General features: G+C 43.0%; 1 protein-coding gene across 1 annotated transcript; it reads right to left on the bottom strand.

Moving 5' to 3' along the window:
* Positions 1–991: 991 nt before the first annotated feature.
* Positions 992–20732, bottom strand: lmln (leishmanolysin-like (metallopeptidase M8 family)). Its single transcript, XM_079732088.1, has 17 exons — positions 19774–20732; positions 18053–18156; positions 17846–17876; positions 17680–17762; positions 17228–17345; positions 16605–16783; positions 13844–13949; positions 13469–13563; positions 13249–13366; positions 12255–12362; positions 10750–10937; positions 8796–8928; positions 8480–8639; positions 6647–6777; positions 3315–3519; positions 2988–3091; positions 992–2713 (listed from the first exon to the last, which is right to left on the bottom strand). The coding sequence occupies exons 1-16, from the start codon at positions 19900–19902 to the stop codon at positions 3009–3011; spliced, it is 1971 nt and encodes a 656-aa protein (XP_079588214.1). The 5' UTR covers positions 19903–20732; the 3' UTR covers positions 992–2713; positions 2988–3008.
* Positions 20733–23920: the final 3188 nt, after the last annotated feature.

Here is a 23920-nt window from a genome sequence, read left to right as displayed (position 1 = left end):
ACAGTACAGGAGGAAGCGGGCGGTGGGATATGAGAGGGAATAAAAGAGATGGGGAGGCATCAAAGATGTTCAATTGTTACAATGTTTTGAGTCGTTGATACAATTTCTTGAGACCAGTAAGCTGTTGACTGCATGCAGTCATTGAAACAAGTATTAGGCTAAATCAACATATACCGCAGAGTTCCCCTGGACTCTGCATAGCCTCCTCCCTTACCCCCAAACGACCCTCCTCCTACCTTACTCCCCTAAAACCATCACCACTTACAGACTTATATGTTGTAGGTCCTGGCACTTAAAAATAGTACTTATCTAGCATCTTACCCTAGCTATATTTGTTGTATACGGGCAATGGGTTAACCTCGTGATTGTTAATGCTTAGCACTTGGTTCTATGAACATCCTTACCGTACCTACAGCGATATATTGTTGTTTCTCTTTCTTCTGACAAATGGACTTACGGTAAGTCACTTCGGGTCAAAGCATCTGCTAAATGCCCTAAATGTAAATGTTGATGTATAAGGCACTGAATCATAATATAAGTTACCCCTAATGGCCATTCAGTCCAACAGACTGGAATCTTTATTAGAGTAGAGAAAATATGTTGGTCCCTCCCTACACAAGGCCTTGTTAGTGGTTATATAGGGCTGAGGGACTGACCCATACAAGTAGGCTTAGTGGTTATAAAGGGCTAAGGAGCAGACCCATACACTAAGGCTTAGTGTTAAATAGGGCTAAGGGACAGACCCATACACTAAGGCCTGGGTAGTGGTTATATAGGGCTAAGGGACAGACCCTTACACTAAGGCATAGTGGTTATATAGGGCAGACCAATACACTAAGGCCTGGGTAGTGGTTATATAGGGCTAAGGTGCAGAATACTTATTTTACTTCAGGGAAGTTAGATTTACTTGCGGTAGCTTTAAATTATTTATTTGGCTGTTTAACATGTTAAAAAGCCAAGGTTATAACAGGTAATCAACATGAATGTCAAGAAACAGCATTCTTTTATTTAAAAAAAATGGTTTCTTAAATAAAACAATTTCATAAGGACATACATAACAGACATTTCAATAAATTAACTGGCAGTGTGCGAAATACGGGGGGCAATCCCCAAATTGAAGACCCCCTGATTGAAACTTGAGACCCCTGATTGAAACTTGAGACCCCCTGAAAGCCTAAACTGCAAATTTATGGGGGGGGGAGGGGGGATCATAAATGTCATAAATTGGTGAACAAGGTTTGTAGTGTCATAAGTGTCATCAAATAACAACAGAATCAAGAAAATATACATTGTAGAAACAACACCTTGATGTGTAAATCGAATGCGCACGGTTTGGTAAATCAACTCCCTCGGGTCCCAATCCGGCCGCACAGAGTTATACAGTAGGAATGGCTGAATGTAGGGTTTATCTTTTCACATTTTAATGTACAGTTACGTTGGTTTTACCATCCTGTTAAAGCTTCTTGTGTGCTATAGTCTATAAAGGTGCAGCATGACATAAAGCAACTTCAACTGCTGATTTACAATCGTGTCCATGAACTCAACTCAGACTATATCGCTTTATTTCATGAATATGTTGTAAAATTAAGATATTTCTGTTCATTGTAAACCAAATATTGTTATTTTGTAACTTTTGTTTTGAATATATTGTTGAATTCTTTGAATAATGATATTTTAATTTTGGCTCAAAATAAACTAATCTCTGATTTAAACACTGGGATTGCCTCATCTTGAATGTATCTTCTCCTCATGCATGAGGCCTCTGTAGGGCCAGTAAGCCATCAAAATGCTTCATGGGGAATCCCTGCTGTGCGGAACAGATCAAATCCATGGGCACAGATTAGGAATCCGAGTGAACGCTTTACAAATCTGTTTGCGCCAAAGTCTTTTTTTCTACCATGTGACAGATAAGCCAGCGTCTCAGACTCTACATTGGTAGAACCTGCACTCCAGACTGTGGCTCTGGAGCTTTTTCAGTTTGGAGATAATTACTTATATGGAAACATGTAAAAAATAAAACTAAACTTTTTCAATAATTTTGCATTAAAAAAAAAAGCTATTAGGGGCATGCCCATAGCCAGCTGTGAGATCACAAAATGTTAGAGCTAAAAAGGATTTGGAAACTAAATACAACTGAATAAAAACAGTTATTCAGTCAAAACTGAACCCTGCGACTGAAGCCCCCCCCCGCCCGATACACACTGAGTATTTCGCACACTGGACACTGGCCCACCAGTCCCACACTACATTCACACCCTTTCATATGTACAAAAAACTATTCAGAAAACAGTGCTTAAAATGTTGATAAACCGCAACTAAACTATTGAATAAACTTTAAAGTTAAAAGCACCATAGGAGTCAGCTTAGTTAGCATTAGCCAAGTTAGCATTAGCATGGCTAGCGGTAGTCACTAAGAATCAGGATGGAGTTGCCTTCTCACTTTATGACACACTGAGACAGCATCGCCATCATCAGCCTACTGTCTCATGTCCTGGGATTGACACCTAGCATTGTCCCAAAGGCTAAGACAGCTTCGGCTGGTGACTGGTCGCTGCATCTGTGTGTGTTCCAACATTTAGTGTCCGTTTTGGAACAGTGCCTTTATCTGTTGAGATCTGAGCAGAAAAGGATTGTGGGAATTTTCCCTGAGGATTCGTGATGGAGGGATGAAAAACCCTGCCTGGGGACCATGACAACCTGGTACTATGGTCAGCTGAGAAGGAAAGAGAGAGAGAGGTGAGTTTCCATCAAAAGGTCTCGCATATTGAACCACATTATGAGACAATCTGAAAAAGAAATTGCTAATGTAGGTGCCTTTTATCCAGCGTAAAAAATCGTTACTTCATTATTTTGTGATCTTTTCAATATGTGGCTTTTCCACTTTAAAATGTACAACTTTAAATTGTGCATAAAAAGAGACAGAGCAGGGAGCACAGAAATAGGGAGAGACAGAGAGAGACAGACGGAGAGATCCTCCTCTAGGGTACCATCAGCTGTGTTGCAGAGCGTCACAGGGAAATCAGGCTGCCAAGCAGGCTGACCAGCAGCAGCCGGACAGTGAGAGCCAGACCAGGACTCGCGGAGCACGGGTCTGGAACACAACAGGTTTTCACTCTGAAAATATCTCTCTACATACAGTATTTTGTAGTTGCAGAAAATAATACTTTTTGATGACATATTTAAAGGTGTTTTTAAGTGAAGTTAGCTAGATATGCCATATCCATCAGCCAGCATTAAGGGAGTGGAATGCTCTGAGAATATCTGTTCCTGGTTGACTGAAATGTGATTGGACGGCGTGGGGAGGAAAGACTGACCAATAGCAGTGCTTCGGGTTACGTTGAAGGGCGCCGCCTGTTCAGGGCAGAGGTCACAGTGGTCGGAGCAGGAGGGACAGACCAGCATGCCGTTATAGACCCAGCCGCTCAGACGCACACTCACACTGATCAGCTGACCAGGACTTACGCACGGGAACGAGCTATCCTCCACGTACACAGCCAGACCCTGGTGCGAACACACCACCTACACACACACACACACACACACACCAGAGATGGAAATTAATTTTTTTGCCCACCAGCCACTGTGGCAGGTAGATCTAAAAATCTACCAGCCACTCATTTTTTTACACTATATATTTTTTTAATATATGCAGACATTTTAAACAATAGTAACAATAGATAAGAAAAGTGTTTTTCATACACATTTTTTCCATCAGAAGTGATTTTTACTTTAAGTAGGTGCTACCAAGGAACTGAGTTGAAAATGTTACACTCTTACCGCATATGATAAACAATACAAAGGTATCTGCCATGTTAAGTCATGTTTATTTAGACCATGAAGAAACAAGAACAAGAAACAATGACTTAATAAGTGCAAGACACATTGAAAAACATCAGAATACATTAAACTATATATATATATATATATATATATACATACATACATACATAGGAACTCGTTAGCGTATCTGTTTGTGTACGTTCGCTATGCATCCCTGCTATTGCGCATTCACAGACTGGCTTTGACAAAGGAATACCCGGTCAATGATGGATTTAATATGGACACAAACGACTAAACATTGGATCTTTGTATGGATTTATATGCACGTTACGGGATGTATTGATAAGCTCCTGTAAGGGCTACGATGGCACAGATGACAGCTGATTTGGAACGGAACAACAGCAAAGTAAGGAACTCCGACTTTTTTACTGTTCAATTATTAATGTTGTTTTTGAACAAGTATTGGAAAACTCGCTCGGAATATCCAACGAGTATTCGAAGCCTGTAAAATGGTATTTGGGACAGCCCTACGTCTTATCACACACACTTGACATCTGTTTTGACCAGACTGATAGAAAGCAGCTGTTTGCCAAACAAGTGAGCAGAGCTCTAAGGTTACCCAACATGCTAGTTTTTCGACAGCAACAAACTATTTCATTAGGCCTAATAGAAAATAAAAAAATAACTTACGTGCAGTGCCATTCGAAGTCTTGAAATGGCCTTCCCTTTTTGGAAATTGCGTGTGCATTTCGAAATAGTAGAGACAATCTATCAAGCTGGGCTGTTTTGAGGCTAACAAGCGTCCTCATCGCTGTCATGGTTTCGGGCGCTGCTTTTCCAATTTTCAAAACGTTTTGGCAATTTTCAAAACGTGAAGATGACTTTTTGAGGACTTGTGGTCCTTCACGGCTTCCAATTTTAGGTTTTGTGTCCCACTCACAAAACTATTTGATCTGTGGCCATCCGAAGCATGTTTACGACAGAGAGCACAGAACATTGTCTGGCTCGTCCCGTCAAACACCAGCCAGTCACGGTGTTGCCCACTGTCCGATGTTCGCCATCTCTTATTAAAACGCTTCTTTTTGGGGATGACAGCCGTTCTATCATCCGCCACCTGTACCTGGCCTACACTCTCCTCAGCTGTTCTCTTTCCTCCGGTGAGGAAACGCAACATTGTTTTCTCTAAAAGTTCTTTCTTTATATGTCAATAATTAGCCTAGCATACAATACTGAATGTTGATACCGGCATATTATCTCTATGGTTACCGGTATATTATCCCAGATGTTGACAGTCGCAGTTCACCAAAAGAGGCGTAGAAGAAGAAGGGGGCCGGATGTTGACAGTAATGGTTGTGAAACTGTGCAGCGCCGTATGACGAATGTATTAAATATGCAAATTTGAACGGACCTGACTGGAAAGTATTACCCGACACAGTGGCGGGTGAAGTGACACAATTCACCCGCCACCATACAAATCCACCCGCAAATGGCGTGTGTTAATTTCCATCCCTGACACACACACACACACACACACACACACACACGTTAAATTTGTTGAGATAAACAACCGCTTATCAGCAGTGCACCTGAAGGATTTCATCACATGGATGTGTTCCTTTCAAATAGTGCTGTAGTCAACCTAAAAAAAACTGTTCTATCAAGGTAAACTAGATGAACTCAAGAGTGCACTCTACTCTTAATTTTATCCTTTATTGGGGAAATTTACAATCTTCATGTTGTTCTGTATTGTGTGATTTATCTTGCATGGAATGATTATGTTGGGGCCTGATTCTGTCTGTGTCACGGCCGGGCACGGATTGGGTTTCCCACCTGACTCTGCCCAGACTTCCTACCTACCTACCCAGGTAATAAGGATAGGGTTTCTTTGGGAAAGAACTGGTGGAAGCAGGAGGGATACTTTTTTTTTTACCATGAATCATGAATAGTAAAACGTGAACGTTACCGTGGGCATCAGGGATAATGTATAAGTTGTTTTCCCAAAATTAATAAACATTATGTTATTTTAAAATAATCTGCACGTCTCCTGCTCCGGTCGTAGCGACTCCACGCCAATTGAAATGCTACGGAAGCCGCAACATCCTTAAAGGAAAATTTCACCGGCCAATATAATAGCCAATCAGCGTTCACTCCCTGCAGTCCAGAGGGAACTGCAGCACGAAGGAGCAGTGATTGTTGCCGTTTGCGGACTCCCGGAGCTCTATATCTAAATAATGTAATATTTATATAGGTATCTCAAACAGGGGTCAGGAACCCTAGGCACGCGTGCCACCACTGGCACGGGGCAGCATAATCATTAACAAAAAAAAACAAAAAAATAAATCTTTTTTATTTTTATTTTATTATTAAAAAAATTCACCGCACAGTGCGGCAGCATAATCATTATTACCGATTTGTTTTTGCACTTTATTCTGTTTTGGGCATTTCCTCCCAGTGCAAATAAGTTTAAATTAGTTAGAGAAAGCAGTGTTCTGAAATGGGGTAAATTAATCGTTTTTAAACCTATGTTGTGAGTAATAGAGAAGAAAATATTTAAAATATTGTTGCAAGTGGCCTGTATGCATCGCCTTCACATGGTTTTGCAAAACTATATGTCTTAAAGATATTGATGTGGATGGTTACAACATTCTCATATACTCTCCTTTTTTACATTTCTCACGGTGTAAATATGTTTTTGAATGAGTTTCTGAAATTATGTTTCTGAAAAATTTCGTCTTTTAGTCTAATGAACCATACGATTATTAAAACAGAAACGACAGAGCCTTCAATCTTTTTTCTTTATTCATAATTAAGGTGTGTGTTAAGTAGTTGACTTTTATAGTGTGCGCGCGTGCGTGCGTGTGTGTACCTTGTAGCAGCCTGACCCCCAGTCAGGGTAGGTCATCTTCTTGTCACACTGCTCCATGCTGAAGGCGGACCGCTGGTACACACACACCGAGTCTGGACCGTAGTGCTCAACTGCATAGTTCCTCCACCACTCTGCAGACACCATCACACCGATCAACAGACCTTACACAACTGGGCTCATTCAACAGCAATTCACATCAAGGGATCAATCAAGGAATAAAGGAAGGCCTCTGGACTTCCAAACTGAACCCTATTTTCCCATCATTCATTGGGGTCAACCATTTTCTTCAATGCATGTTCTCTAGCAGTGCTTGTTTTTGCCACTGAAAGACTTACATAATATTCAAACATTATGGAAAGGATCCCTACAGAGAAATCAAACTTCGTTTATTTACCTTTTGCTTGTTATTGTGTCGAATCAGAGAGAGATTTGGGTGACGCTCCTAAATCTCTTCCATAACACAAAGTAATGCTTACTTTTGAGAAAATCAATCAAGTCTCCTATCGCCAGCTGTCACTCTTGGTCGAACACAATAACAACCAGGCCGTGTGAACAGATTTTTTTTTATAATTATTGTATTATTCTAAAACAACTGATATGTCAAATGGACTTTCTTACAGCAAATAGAAGTGCACTTAAAGTCAAGTGAAACTAGAATACTATTGTTGCATCAAAAATCTAAAAGCATAACAGACAACAGAAAAGGCAATTTTAAATTAAAAAATTAAGGAATATTTTATTTGCATTAATAATAAGTCTGGGAATAAGAAACAGAATATTTTATTTTACTTTTAAGATCTCTGTGGGCCTGAATTGTTATTATTTTAGGTTGTGTCATCCATACAGAACAATAAAGAATAGCTTTAGTCAATTCTGTGTAGGACAAAACTTTATTCAAAAACAACGTGTATCGCGATACGCATCGTATCGTGGCCTCTGTATCATGTATACGTATCGTGATACGTATCATATCGTGAGGTTGTAGGGAATACCCAGCCCTAGCTGGTACCCAATGGTGTAGTGCAGGGTATACGCAAGTATACCTACTTATCTTTCAGTCGGCATTGCGAACACCCGCTTCCCTTAAATCCCCTATGATGTGCATCATTCGCAATATATTATTGAAATAATCTAGTTATATCATAAATGTGTGATCCCGCATAGAGTTCAGCCTCCAAAATCATTCAATCCTTAAAGAGTGACATTGGTTGTCAGTGAATGAGAGGATTCTGTTGATCTGGTGCTGGAAGGTTGTTTCTTCGTCCTTAACTAATAGTGGCCATTCATATTGCCATTTAACTACTGCCGAGGTCTCAGAACTTATGAGAGATACAGGTTTGGAATTGTCTGTGTACTAGAATGAACGTGTATAATGCTATTAATTAACTTAATGGCTTGATTCACTCTGACCACTCTAGTCTCCCCGATCCGGCTCTGTTGGTGTGTATCTATGAGCACCCTAGTCTCCCAGTTGCTGCTCTGTTTGTGTGTATCTCTGACCACTCTAGTCTCCCTGTTCCTCTTCCATTCGTGTGTATCTCTGATTGGCTGGGTAGTGGTACAAACCAATTTAGCAGGCTCCACTGAACCAGCACCATAAAGGCAAGATAATCTGCGGCAGTTCCAATAAAACCCTCCCTAAGCATGCCTTCTGCTGATGTCAGACTCGGGATGCAGAGTGCTCAGAGAGGTAGACGTGGTGCAACTGTAGTGCAGCTTAAAGGGACCAGGGTAGAAGCACTAGTAAATAGTGTCGATTCCCAGTAGTATGGAAGTAGTAGTATGTAATACTAGTAAGAAGTGTGTATTCCTGGTAGTATGTACTACTAGTACCTGGCTGGTTCTCTGGTACCCTGCAGTAGGAGTTTCTCTGGTATTCTCCGCTGAGGTGCCAGCTGAACTCCTGGCTGAAGGGGCAGTAGTCAGCAATCTCCACAGCACCCCCGTAGTACGGAAGCTCCTCCGCAGCCACGCCCTCGATCTGATCAAAATACTGACGCACACCTTGAGCTGAGTATGTGTACCTGGTGCTCTTGGGATAGTGTGTGTGTGTGTGTGTGTGTGTGTGTGTGTGTGTGTGTGTGTGTGTGTGTGTGTGTGTGTGTGTGTGTGTGTGTGTGTGTGTGTGTGTGTGTGTGTGTGTGTGTACCTGATATTCGGAGGGCACTGTGTGTGTGTGTGTCTGCAAGTTGCAGACCGCCACCGCCTGCTGGTCCTGTCTGCAGCTGAGCCGGAGGGGAGACGACCTCACCGTGTCACAGAACGGAGTCACAGGAACCCGCCTGCACACACGCACACACACACACACTGTACTGTATTGTGTTTTAGAGTACTGTGGCGTGTTGAGGAGTACTGTAGCGTGTTGTAGGGTACTATAGCGTGTTGCGCATACTGTAGAGTGGTAAAGGGGACTGTAGTGTGTTGTAGCAAACTGTAGCGTGTTGTAGCATACTGTTGCGTGTTGTAGCATACTTTAGCGTGATACAGAGTACTGTAGCTTGTTGTAGAGTACTTTAGTGTACTGTAGGTGTTGTAGCCTACTGGAGAGTGTTAAAGAGGACTGTAGTGTGTTCTAGAGTATTGTAGCGTGTTGTAGCGTACTGTAGATTGTTAAAGAGGACTGTAGTGTGTTGTAGAATACTGTAGCATACTGTAGAGTACTGTAGAGTGTTGTAGTGTGTTGTAGAGTACTGTAGAGTGTTGTAGCGTGTTGCAGAGTACTGTAGCATACTGTAGCGTTGTATCGTACTGTAGAGTGTTAAAGAGGACTGTAGCGTGATGTAGATTACTGTAGCTGTTGCAGGGTACTGTAGCGTGTTGTAGAGTGCTGTAGCGTGTTGTAGAGTACTGTAGCGTGTTGTAGAGTACTATAGTGTACTGTAGCTTATTGTAGCCTACGTGAGTGTTAATGAGGACTGTAGCGTGTTGTAGAGTACTGTAGCGTGTTGTAGAGCACTGTAGCATGTTGTAGCATGATGTAGCATACTGTAGAGCAGGGGTCGGCAACCCTAGGCACGCGTGCCACATAATCATTGGTACACTTAAAAAAAAACTAAAATAAAAATATATATATATATTATTAAAAAATTTCACAGCACAATGCGGCAGCATAATCATTCCTACCAAATTTTTTTTGCACTTTATTCTGTTTTGTGCATTTCCTCCCAGTGCAAATATGTTTAAATTAGTTACAGAAAGCAGTGTTCTGAAATGGGATTAATTAATCGTTTTTAAACCTATGTTGTGAGTAATAGAGAAGAAAATATTTAAAATATTGTTGCAAGTGGCCTGTATGCATCGCCTTCACATGGTTTTGCAAAGCTGTACATGTCTTAAAGATATTGATGTGGATGGTTCAACATTCTCATATATTCTCGTTTTTTTACATTTCTCACAGTGCAAATATGTTTCTGAATGAGTTTCTGAAAATGGTGTTTTAAGATGGGACATATGTAATTATAATTTGTAAGCCCATGTTGCAAATATAACAACCAAAAAAACATTTAAAATGTTGATGCATGATTGTGGACTATATGGAAATAGTACAATTCCAGGTCTTCTGGAAATGTTTTTGGTCGCTGTGTCATAATTCAGCTTAATTTTTAATATATTGTTGCTTAATTTTTGAAATTTTCATTAACGAGAAAACTTCAAACTGGCACTGCATGTTGAAAAGGTTGCTGACCCCTGCTGTAGAGTGTTAAAGAGGACAGTAGCATATTTTTGTAGCATGTTGTACAGTGTTGTAATGTGTCATAACATGTTTGCAGTATCATAGGCCCTGTGTAAACAAGAATGGTTTACACTGCTTTTGATATTGCCACAAATAATGTTTAACAATAGAAATAAAAGGTCCAGGAATAGTAAGAAAAGTAGACACAGCAAGCGATGCAAGCAATGCAGCAGATACAACCTATAGTACCCTCCCTCTGGAGGGGGCTGTATAGTTCAACCGCTCCCGCAAGTCTTGACAAAGACAACATGGCTTTGCATTACAATCTCCACTAGTTTATAATTCACAAATCAAGATATTCAAAATCCCTTGGTAAAGGAGCCACAATACGGGCAACAGCAGGTCCTACTGTGTTGAAGTGACCCCTGACCTTTGCCGCTGTTTGTCCATCCAGAACTTGCAGCTCTTCATGACGAAGTCGCAGCCGAGGCCCTGCCCCCAATCAAGGCGCTGGGCGTGGCTGTAGTCGGCATGGTACCAGCCTGTGTCCTCCATGAGCGCCAGCGTCAAGCGGGAAAACACCCGGTTCTGAGTGTGGGAACCCGTCATCGCCTCGTTCTGTCGCCAAGGAAACACACTTAGACGGTTTTACTGTTCTTAGAGTTCTGCTACCTTAACTAGAGCAATGTGCTCATTAACTTAACTAAGCAAACTAAACCGTCTCTAATAACTAGGGGTGTAACGTTACACAAAAGTCAAGGTTCGGAATGTACCTCGGTTTTTAAGTCACGGTACGGTACAGTACGGTTAATAGTTAAGGGGGGAATTTAAAAAAACTGCTTGTTTCTCAACCCGTACATAGAAGCAATGAAAACACCAAAAAACTTGGTTATGGCATTTGCATTTCTGAATACCCAGACAGGGGTTGTTGAAATAGTGTTGTGAGCTGGGTTTGCACAGCTCGTTTTTTTTCACAGCAACGGTGATAGTAACACCTGGATGGTGCCTTTTCAAATGCGTGTGCATGTTAAAGTGCTGTACGTAGACAGGGAGAGCCCTCTCCATAGCCGGAGACCCTGTTGGAGACCCTCTCCGTAGCTTACGTGCGCATCCAATATTTTTTTACTATCCGTCGACGCCATGGGCCTATTGGTCGACGCAACGGAGACGGCAAGGGCTGTGATTGGTCCTCTAACAAAATAATTTCCTGAATCACTTCTCCGGTTTGACTGTGCACCTTAATTACTTTGTACATTGTTTACTTTGCACCTTAAGGACTAGTAAAACACCAAATAAGATTTGAAAAGCTTTGAAAGTTTATTTACAACACTGCTTACATGGTTTGTAGTCAACATAGAAGATAGATCGGGCGGCGATTTGCACTGCGTATCCGACATCCCGACGGAGAGCTGCTGAGCGGATTACGGAGTCGGAGTAGTATACTTTGGCCAAATGGTCCGGGTGGAACTCCTACTTCAAGTTTTAAATTCCACATTGCAAAACAGGCCTCTACATTCGGCATATTAATGCTTTGTACGCCACATTTACGAACCGCGGTACACCTCTGTAACCGCACCGAAGTGCCTGTACAGTGACGGTTCGGTACAAATACGTGTACCGTTACACCCCTACTAATAACCTCAACCAACCTCCTCCAAAGCAGAAGGGACATCTGTCGATAGTTCTGACCACTGAGACCTGTTGCGTGAACAGTGAGGGGTCAGCAGACAGAGGCCATAGGAGGGCATCCACGGCCCAGCAGGGCATCCGTGGCCTACTGGTTAAGGAGTTGGACCGGCAACCAGAGGGTGGCCAGTTCAAATCCCGACCGGTAGGCAAAAATGTGGACGGCGGGAGTTGTTGTGCAGCACTCTCCTACGTCCTCAAACACGGATAGTTATCCAAAGGATAACTTAACTTAAAAGACAGACTGACCTCCAGGAGGCGTTTCTCCCAGTGGTTGAGCTGGGTTCCCGCTCCTCCCTGGTTCTCTAGCTCCATGCCCTCCAGGATAGGACAGTTAAAGTGTCTCCGGGCCTCCTCCTGCACACACACACCCCCCCACACACACACACCTGAGAAAACGGTCACATATACAGCTGTAAAGTCATGCAATGGTCTACAGGGCCAGATTAGTTCTACAAAAAGAAAGCTATGTTTTAACGTTTAATTGAGCCCTTGTTGCAGCTGATGAGGGGTATTGTTGTATATGAAATGCTTCACACACGCCATGGCGTTATAATGTGTCCAGGAAACCTAACCCTCTTTCGGAGGCGAACGTCAAAATTAACAGAAAAGAGAACCATAACCCTCTCTCGAACCTCTGCCCAAACAGAGCTCCACATCCACACCCATTTCCCCCCCTAGGAAACCCTTTGACGTCAGACGTTCAGAGCAGTGTGGAGCGTTAGAATGCTGGCTGACAGACTGGCAAAGAGTTTTACTCCTGCTTCCCTTAAATTAAGGTCATATTTCAGTAAAAGGGAAAAGATTGAATAGATTACTGTGTTGAACATCATATAAGACATATTACCATGCAAAAGGAAAGAAAAAAAAGCTGGAATCAATGCTTCAAAAACATACACTAGTTATAGATATCCTACCTTTCCCCTTTTTTTATTCATCGTTTGTTTTCTAGAATGTATTTTTGTCCTTGGTTTGTGTTAGTTAAATTTTGATGATGCTAAATCATTGTCTGTTATTGGATAATTACTGTAAATTTGATATATATTAAATGAACTGTTATTAGATAACAGTCTTACAAGTCTTGGAGCCCAGGAGGACAAGATTGACACCTTGACTGTTCATCAAGGTGTCAATCAATGGGGATCCTTATGATAAACAAAATTTACATTAAGATATTTGTTTTAATACAGGCACACACTCATGAGTATGTTAACATTTGCACAAACAAACCCCTCCCTCTCACCACGACACGGGGCGTGACCAATAGATGGACCTGGTGTCTGATCATGAGACCTCCTCTGACGTCCCAGAGGCGGGAAACAGAGCGGACCACTGCCTCGCTCCACTGGTACAAACCCAGGCTGATGAGAGATGTTAACAATGTACTGGTTACAAGATGGATAGAAAAGACAGATAGAAGTAAATATAAGAGAGAGAAGCAGTGTGTGGGGGTGACCTCTGACCTCTCGTTGAAGGCTGGCAGCCCACTAGCGTAGCGCGGCGTCAGGGGAGATCCCTTGTCATCGTGGAAGAATGCAAACAGACCCGCTGAGAACCCCTAGAGGACAACAGCAGAATCACAGCTCACAAGATGGATAGAAAAGGCTGGCACTACTGTACAGTATGGAGGAGGAGGAAGGAGTCACAGCTCACTGCTCTCTGCTGCACAGTATGAGAGAGGGAGGGAGATAATCACTGCTGTACAGTGAGGAGGAGGAGGAGTAGGACAGAGTCACTGCTCAATGCTATACAGTATGTAATAGGAGGAGGTAGATCCACAGCTCACTGCTGTACAGTAGGAGGAGGTGAGGAGAGGGAGGAGCAGGGAAGGGACTGACCAGTGCATGGATGACCTCATGTTTGACGGTGGCCAACATGCCCTCAAACTCCTGGGGCTCGGAGGAGATCATAGAGGGACACAGGTTGGCGTAGCCAGCCACCGGCCTGGAGGGAGACAACATACTTTAAACATTTATCCCACAGATAAAAATATGGCCCGGGACACTTTGACGAAGACCGACCCGCAACAGAGCAGGTCCCAGATACTTGAAAATCTTTAAAAACTCACTTTGGAATCACTCCTGGCTTCAACAAATGTTTTCCAGAACAAATGTATATCTATTTTGTATATTTTTATTGGGTGGCAGTAGGAATGACCTACCTATGCCACTGAAAAAGCAACAAGCCATATCTTTTGACAATGAAAACCCCTTCTCGTGGACCTTTAATTAAAGTGCAAGTTATCCCCCTGTTCCAGCCTGAAGGCGAAAGATTTGAGAGAATGGGTTTTGGGGTCTAGGAAGTAGTTATCCCCATGGTTACGACCCACTGCAACTTTGAAAGGTTTAGTAGGTAGCCTATGTAGCCTATATAATGAGGGATGTTGTTTATGAAATGCACCACACAGTGTAGAGTTCTAATAAAAGAAGCATAACTTTCTCTCAGGCATGAACATCAAAATCAACCACTGCCCAGCCGGAGCTTCACAGCCACACGCACGCGACAGCAGAGGCGACAAAAATAATTTCTCTGTCAATTTCACTAACACTGACAAAATATAGTATAGTATACTATTAGCATAGTGTAGTATAGTACCGGTCTAGCGTGGTCTCCAGCTGGCTGTGTTCTGCATAGTATTATGCCCCTTGTCAACTGACAGTACCAGCTCAACTCGCTTCGACTCAGCCTGCTTTTTTTTGCTTTTCCATCACCAAAATATGGTACCTGGTACTTTTTTAGTCTCACCTCCGTCGAGGTTCAAAGAGAGTTGATCCGATACTTTTGTGTGACGTAAACAGGCTGCTGGCCACTGATTGGTCAGAGAGTGACACCACTGGACGAGCGTGACGTCTGAGCCTGAAACCCGGTGTTGTGCCGAAAATGGAATCCCCGTCTGAAACCGCAGCCCCTCTCCGCGTTATAGTAGTGTTTATATCATATCGTCACAAGATGGGCAACTCATCACAGAAAGAGATATGCAAGATTTCTTTCTGACGAAAAGAGGGTTAATAGTTTATAGCAGTGTTTATATCATATCATCACAAGATGAGCAAATTGTCACAGAAAGCGATATGCAAGATGTCACATTCACGATAATGAACTACAAGGGAACTAAAATCCGTAATCGTTAACAATTCATACATTCATGCATGATGTGACCCCAGAAAGCACAGACGAAATAAGCGAAAGCGCGTTCACGCGGAGAGGGGGTGCGATTTCATATGGGGATTCCACTTTCAGCACGACACGCGTGCTTTGCGACCTGTCCACGTTGAAGAGGTACTATTCTAGATGGAAACACGACGTGCCTGGAACCAAACCAAGTCGTGCCATACCAAGTCGTGGCGAGTTGAGGTGGTACTGTCGGTGGAAAATAGGCATTAGTATAGCATTAGTATGGTAATATGATAGTATAGTATAGTATAGTATTGGTACGGGTCTGAGGCCTCTAGGGTTGGGTGATGTCCCCTAAATTGGCAGTTGATGATGTCTACAGTAAAACATCATGACAATGATGTCTTCATCGTAGGGTGGGGGGGGTTTTGCACTTTTTCTAATCTATTTACACTAATATTTTTTCTACTTTAAAACTATAATTGGGTTATTTTACTAACCTAACTAATTACTCATCCAGGCTTTTGCACGCAAGAAAAAAAAAAAAAGTAGCTTCCACTTGCAAGAGATGGGTGACCAATCTTCATGATCACTTGCGTGTGCGCCACGCAGAAGTTAATAGAAATGATGATAAACAAAATATCACAGAGCATAGATCAGGTTTGTGAACGTATACAATGTCTGAAGTCAATTTACAATATGTAAAATGTGTCGGCGTCGGCCCATTAATATTTTTTAAATAAGGATATTGATGCTGCGTGCCTCCACTTTGCAACGGAATTTGTTTAAGATATAAAACCATTTAATTTAACATACACTCAAAACCGTTTTTGATTTTTGTTTTGGAAACTAAAATTCATGTTTCCGCAGTTTGCCTTCCTGGTATTGAGCAGGTCTGCAGGATCGCACTCTGCACAACCCAGTGAAAAAAGTGAATGGTCAGTCACGTACAATTCCGTGCTCAACGCTGTCCAAGCATTGGTAGTGAAGGCAACTTTCTCCGCTAAGGACAGGATCTCATGGAGGAAGGCTGCTGCTTCACTGTACATTTTCTCCAGCCGCACAGTCATAGTTTGGCGACATGGCACTGTGTAATCTGGCTCGAGAAATGCGATCAGGTCGCGGGAGACTAACACGTCACGTCTCTGGCATAGGCTACCGTATTTAAAATAGCATTTATATGCATTAGATATATTCTCAATTTAATTTACAGAGCAATCCCTGCAAATTTTTTAGGTTAACTATAGAAGAGACTAGGATTAGTGTGTGTCTGACAATGGGGGGGGGGGGGGGGGGGGGACATGGCATCACAATGGTGGCTCTCCATCGTGATGTCGGTCAGCCATCACGATGGACGATGACATCGTCAATCTGCACAACCCTAGTGGCCTCCGGCTGGCTGTGTTCTGCATAGTATTAGTATAGTATAGAATTAGTATAGTGTAGGTTTAGTACTATACGTTTAGTAACGTATAGTATTAGTACCGGTCTAGCGTGTTCTCCAGCTGGCAGTAAGCTGCATAGGCTATGATGTTCTCCTGACCACAGCGTTCTGTCATCACTCCGCTGACGTAGAGGATGAAGTCGGAGTGCTCCACACCTACGCCATCTGGGGGCCCCTGGGGGCCACAGGACGTCCCTGACTCACTGCAAACCTTACACCGCTGCAACGAAACAATACTACAGTATTAATACACTGTACACACCTTACAATGCTGCAACACAACAATACTATAGTATTAATACCCTGTACACATCTTACACTGCTGCAACAAAACAATACTATAGTATTAATACTCTGTAGACACTTAAAACTGCTGCTACACAGTACTATTATCAACACTACAATACTGTAGTATTAATACCCTCTACACAATTTACACTGCTACAACAGTGCTATTATCAACACTACAATACTATAGTATTAATACCCTGTACACACTTAACACTGATGCTACACAGTACTAGTATCAACACTACAATACTATAGTATTAATACCCTCTACACACCTAAAACTGGTATTAGTGTGAATAGCTGTGCAGGTACAGGTGAGGTCTGCTGAACCCACAGGTGTAATGACAGGCGTTATGCAGTACCAGCTGCTGACCTGCAGGTGGTGCTGTGGGACGATGACGGGTCCACAGCGGGTCTGCTCTGCACACGCCCCCTGGCAGTAGCGATGAGGGTCGCCCCTCTTCCTCAGGTAGCGTCCGCTAGCACACTGCCTGGAGACATAGGAACTAATTAAACCTCTTGTAGTCATTTAACATAATATAACTTATGGACCTATTGTGTATCCATTACATTATGAATGTAATGGATACACATTATGAAGCCAAAGTTTATATTCAGTTTAAAGTTTCCATATGCATTACATTTGAAAAATGATATAGCTAATTTAAAGTTCCTCAAATATTGATTAGATGCTTTGCTTTGATGGTCAGCCTCACTTGTAAGACTTAGTAAAGGTGTTTGCTGTACCACTAAATGTAAATGTGAGAGACAGGAAGTGGGGCACTGGGAGGGAAGAACGGGAAGGGAAGAACCTTGGAGTGGTACCTGCTCAGCAGCAGCAGTCCCACGCGGTGTCGGACACTGAAGACCTTCTGCAGGTACTCAATGGCCTGAGGAAACAGCTTGTCCTGGGAGCACACAGGCAGAATATGAATACACATGCACACTAACAAATCCTGATTTTGATGCTCTCTGTTTTCAGTCAGCTCACCTTCACAAGCCTCCGTTTATCAGCTGTTAGTCTGAGAGAGAGAGAGAGAGAGAGAGAGAGAGAGAGAGAGAGAGAGAGAGAGAGAGAGAGAGAGAGAGAGAGAGAGAGAGAGAGAGAGAGAGAGAGAGAGAAGTTGATGGATTAAAAGCCAAATTACAAGTCAAGCAGCCAGTAGGCTTGGTGGACATTGAAATGGTGCAAACTCACTGGTTGACACTGGAGTCGTAGAAGATCTTCATCTTCAGACGAAGGTCTTCAGGAGAGCTCCTCTTTGTCAGGCGGTCTGACCTCAGGTTCACCTGGAGGACCACCTGGAAGATGGCGGGGGGGAGGGGGTGACACAATTTGTTGCTAGACTACACACCACCGCTCTGTTGCTAGGTTAAACACATCCTCCTGTTGCCGTGTGTAAGAAAAATAGAGTTACATATTCACCCGAGGTGACAGTAGAGATGCCATGTAGGGTATATGTTTAAACGCCGTTTTAGATCCGATTTATCTTGCCTGCAGTCATCCACACATTACCGGAATAGAAAGTTAGCCCAAATCACAGCCTCATCCCCTCCCCTTCCCAACCTGTGCTCAACTAGAGTAAACACCTTACTGAGCTGGTACTCGATGTGTAATACCTCAAAGAAGGAGTCAATGCAAGACAAACCATGGACCTGAAGCACCTAGCCCTGCTGGATACCAGTATACCAGTGGCGTCACTAGGCTGTTTTATTCGGGGCTAAAGCCCTGAATCTTATTTAATTAGCCCCGAATCTTATTTTTTTGTAAAGAAAATAAAAATAAAAATCTACTTTCCGACGGTCCTTGAACGCCCCTCGTTTACCTCAGTGTTTACAACAGGTTAGTTGTAAGCACAAGCTCTAGATTTCACTATGTCTTTATTATATGTCAGTAATTCTTAGGCCCCGTTTACACGAGGACGCTTGCAGGCAAAAACGACAAAATATTTTATCGGAAGTGCCTTTCGTTTAGACGGTGACGGCGTTTTTGGGGCTTATAAACGCAAAAATCTGAAACCACCCTCCAGAGTGGAAAACTTAAATACGCTCCGCCGTAGCGTTTCCGTCTACACTGCCAAGACGCAAAACTCTGCTCAGATCTGCTCACGTCGCGTACGCGTTTACGTCACATACATCGCCAGTACAGGGAAATAAACAAACATGTTGGATTATTTCCATGCGTCCGACCGTCAAGCTGCTCTGGCAGCTCTAATAAACTTATAGGAGTCTTTCCACGAAATGTACAGGATATGTACAGATAGTATTACTAAACAGAGAAGGATCTGTACTTATGTTTTGATTTTCGCGGCGTAGATAAGAGAAGAAGGAAGATTCTATGCGTGCGCTCAGACATGGCGGTGTTGTGTGATAGTGTATCACAGCACCATCTAGCCGCCTGACATGCATACCCAATCGAATTCCACACTTTTGCGTCACCGTATGCACGCAGATTTCCTCGCGAAAACGCTCGTCTAAACGCGGAATAAAAAGTGAAGACGCGACGCCACTTTTGCGTCTTGTCATCATGTAAACGTAGGCTTAGATCATGGTGAAGTCATTGACCGGTTCACCCAAGTCAGACCAAGGAGGTACCCACTTATGCTCAAAGGACAAAAGCCCAAAGAATGGAGCATGAAACAGTCAGATAGCAACAGGGAATGAAGAAAGGCAATTGCAGAGAAAGAAAGTAAAAAGTCAAGTACGTACTAAAGCATACAAAATTTGCCTGGCTAAGCCCCGGATGCTTCAGATACCTAGAAACGCCCCTGCAGTATACTGCCCAGTATTCTAGTAGTATTGCTCACTGCCCAGTATACTAGCAGTACTGCTCACTGCCCAATATACTAGTAGCAGTGCTCACTGCCCAGTATACTAGTAGTAGTGCACACTGCCCAGTATACTAGTACTCGTCTGTACCTCGCTAGAAGCCGGGACGTAGTGGCCGGAGGCTCCCTGGACTAGCAGAGACCCGACTATAACCAGAGCAAGGACCCAAACCCTATCCAAAGCCAGGACCCCGACCCGGTCCAAGGGCCGAGGGCACATCCTCGCTCCCCGACCAGCTGCTCTCTCATCGGTCCGCTGGCGGTCGCTCCATGCATCGGCTGCTGAGTGGAAACCTCACGTCACTCCCCGACGGAATAAGAGATATAAGTGGTATTATTACGATCCTCCCCCGCGAATGGAAACGTTTCAATACAGCTGTGGATGTATAATTGCAATAAGAAGAAGAACAAATATATTAAGAAGGTGTTTAAATTAAATGCTTAATTCTACGGACTGACGCTACGGTCTGCTGTCTTCTTCTTCATCAGAGGGCCAGAACACTGCCCCCTGTTGGCCCGGAACAGAAGGCAAGAACATTGCCGCCTGTTGGCCCGGAACAGAATGCCAGAACACTGCCCCCTGCTAACCTGGCTGCAGCACGCAGAGGCTCGGGCTCGTTCACACTACCTCCGTCCGTCGACGGATCTCATTGACTTTGCATGGGGCGCTCGCGAAATGTATTGTGGGTCCGTCCGTCCCTTCGGCTCCGTGGCCTGGGTCAAAAAGTTGAGAAACGTTCAACTTTTCAGTCAGCGCCGGATCCGTCGGCCAATCAGATCACGGTTATGCAAATAAGGCTTGTTCTGGCACTACATGCGTCGTCGGCGGATGGCCGAGGGCGTGTCTGACGTATAGGGGACTAGTCTTTGTAGACGCATACTGCAGCCAATCAAATCACCTCCCTCTACAAAGCCGATGTGTGGATATTAATTATACAAAAGAGGACACAAAGACCAGGAGACTAAAAACAATGTTACCATTCCACATTTCTTTAAAAAAATAGAAACGGCGGATTTTTCCTGCTTCTTCCTGCTTGTTATTGCAAAATGGATCCAGGAAACGCGTGGAGTGTATTTGCATAACCGCGATATGATTGGCCAACGGATCCGGCGCTCCCTGAAAAGTTGAACATTTGTCAACTTTTTGACGCAGGCCACGGAGCCTTATGGACGGACGGACCCACAATGGTAGTGTGAACAAGCCCTGACTCCGCCTCCGCGGATCGAGGAGTGGGCTAAATGTGAGCGCCACCTATGGACAGAGTGGCGTAAAACCCACATTGTAGAATGTAGAATAACGTTATCTATATTTTATACAACAGTTAGTTCCGACCGAGTAATTTGATTAGATAAGAGGCATTCCATGAGTGCTGACTCCGCTGTTTATGTTCTGTACCGTTAATGTTATTAGTTAGCTAGTGTGTGTATGTGTTGCTTGGCAACAGTTCAGCCCCAGTCCAGTTGCGGATCTATTTGTGTTGGCGGAGCCAAACTATGGGGTCAGAACAGTCTCATTAATAATGAATGCACAGAGAAGGATTCACAAATGTATTTTGTGATTTATATATACATTACTCTCTTCTCACAAATACATTTCAATGCACAAACAAATGGATATCGGTATGTATAAATGTAAAATAAATAAACAAAAATAAGTTTCACAAACACATTTCTGATCCATCCATACATCTAAATGTATTGGAATGTTATTACATTTATTTACAAACTGTTAAACTTGAATTTACAAGACGCTTTTCATTTGTGAACTTGTCATTTGTGTGTGAACTGGTCTGTATTTATATGTGGATTTTTGAAACTCTCCTGAATGCTGGATTCTCAAATGCATTTTTTTCAACAAGGAACTCTCTGTAGCCAATAAGATGCCTCCCTCGTTTTCAGCCAATGCTTTACCCAGCAAGAGAGGTTTCCTGATGAGATTGTTGTTTTGAGAGATGGAGGATCTGTCCAGCAAAACAGCGACCTCTACAAGCTGGACCCAGTGTTGCAGGATGAATTGCTGCGGGTGGGAGGAAGGCTCAGTAGGGCTGCCATGCCTGCCATGCCTGAAGTGAAAAAACATCCTGCCTTTCTTTCCAAAGAGCAACATGTGTCCTCTTGAAGCATATCCATCAACAGCTGGGTCACACAGGAAGGTCATCACTGAGTGCGTAGTCTGTCGCCGCCTCCAAGGATAGACGGGGGAACAGAAAATGGCCAACCTGCCAGTGGGAAGAATCATACAGACTCACCCTGATAAGAAAGGCTTTGTCCGCTCAGTTCAGCTAAAGACAAAAAAACGGGTCAGCTGGACCGGCCTGCAACGAAGATCTGCCTTTTGATGGAAGCTGAAGTGTCATTGATGTCCTGACTAGTCGACCTGACCATAGATGTCCTGACTAGACGACCTGACCATAGATGTCCTGACTAGATAACCTGACCATAGATGTCCTGACTAGATAACCTGACCATAGATGTCCTGACTAGACGACCTGACCATAGATGTCCTGACTAGATGACCTGACCATAGATGTCCTGACTAGATAACCTGACCATAGATGTCCTGACTAGATAACCTGACCATAGATGTCCTGACTAGACGACCTGACCATAGATGTCCTGACTAGACGACCTGACCATAGATGTCCTGACTAGATAACCTGACCATAGATTTCCTGACTAGATGACCTGACCATAGATGTCCTGACTAGATGACCTGACCATAGATGTCCTAGGCTCAAGAAAAGAAGAAGATTTCACTTAGATTAGCTCTGCACAAATGGCTCCTTTAGTTACTAGGTAATTTGGGTAAATGTGGTTGAAGTAAATATTCACAATTGTGGGGCCGGAGTGTAGAAGCCATTTATAGCCACCATTTAGCTATTACTTATTTTAGCCACTTGGGGGAGTATCGCACTGGGTATGGAACGTCACGGGGAATTGGGTATATTTGCTGGTGTGCTAATTAGTTGGGCAAAGGTGTGGATGTCGGGGAACACACGGTTGTTACCGTAGCCGTGAGCACCACTCCACGCCACAGCAATATATTTATTAGCAGAACAGCACTTTAGTAGCAACACTGGTGAAGTACCATTTTGTATCAGCCTTCTACTTCTATAATGAACGGGAGCACCACCCAAAGAGAGCTGATGCCTGGACCTTGGATTATTTTGCTACGCGTTGAGAACACTTTGCCATCTACACTGAGGCTTATAGGATGGCCTCCACAGAGCATTTTCAAAAGAGGTTGAAGCTTTTAGGTCTGGTAGATTCTAGTACAATGAGGTGATCCAGTACTTTGACTATTGCCCATGGCGGCATCCAGTGGTCGAGTTGTAAAAAAAAGCCAGGGGGGATGGTGGATTTTAACATTTAAGGACAGATAATTTGTGCTGATGACGGCGCATATGTTGGGAGACCAACGGTGTAAAAATAATTATTATATTATACTAGTTTTCTCTATTTGTATTTAGACCCATAGCAATAATGTGGAAACCCCAGTCAATAATGTAACAAATTTCTGAGCACATAATATAATAAAATTTTGCCTATTATGTTACAACGTATAACGTTCGTTCACCACAAATGACTCTTAAAAGCAGTGCCAACATTTAAATATTTTTTAACCGTTCAGCAAACAAAAGGCAACAGGCTGATTATCATTTAGGGGGCCACTCAATGACATGCAGAAGTGTCATCAACACGCCCACTGAAGTGGTGTGAAAAATACAGACTCTCTATTCCTCATTCACATATAAAGTACATTTCCTACAGAGAAAATACTACTTCAGGGGTAGTATTATTCAGGAGATTTTCAGTGTACAAATGTCAGGATATGTTGTTGGCTCATCAGAAGAACATCAGGACTTACACGTGTGTCTGAAAGCAGCTAGTGTGCGCATTTGATTACATTATGAAATTAGTCAATTTATGGTAACAGGGGTAATTGTTAAATGGAAAGTGTAGTATACTATGCATGCAAATAAATTATTAAATACCTTTACAGTTATTCAGGGCTGAAAAGTGCATTGACATTTTAAAATGCAAGGCAACTATTGGTTAGTTGAAAATAATAATCATCATTGAGATTAAACATCTCTTCCAGTGTCCTGGCCAAGACAAGCAGCAGTAGCCTACAGTCACACATAGCATACACACAAAACATAAGAAAAATTAAACAACTAAAATAGGCCGCAGGGGGGAAGGGGGATATCAATATCGCAAGACATTTCGGGAGGCTC

This window comes from Pollachius pollachius (genome assembly GCF_949987615.1).
Source record: "Pollachius pollachius genome assembly, chromosome: 3".
NCBI classification, from domain to species: domain Eukaryota; kingdom Metazoa; phylum Chordata; class Actinopteri; order Gadiformes; family Gadidae; genus Pollachius; species Pollachius pollachius.
Note: the sequence above shows the minus strand (reverse complement) of the source record. Positions and strands in the feature narration are given on the sequence as shown.

Excerpts from the sequence above, each read along its gene's own strand:
- lmln (XM_079732088.1), bottom strand. The coding sequence starts at position 19,902 with ATGTGCCCTCGGCCCTTGGACCGGGTCGGGGTCCTGGCTTTGGATAGG. Across the intron at positions 16,784-17,227 it reads TCCCACAGCACCACCTGCAG|CGGTGTAAGGTTTGCAGTGA; the intron begins GTCAGCAGCTGG and ends GTTTCGTTGCAG. Across the intron at positions 6,778-8,479 it reads GGTACCAGAGAACCAGCCAG|AGTGGTGGAGGAACTATGCA; the intron begins GTACTAGTAGTA and ends TGGTGTCTGCAG.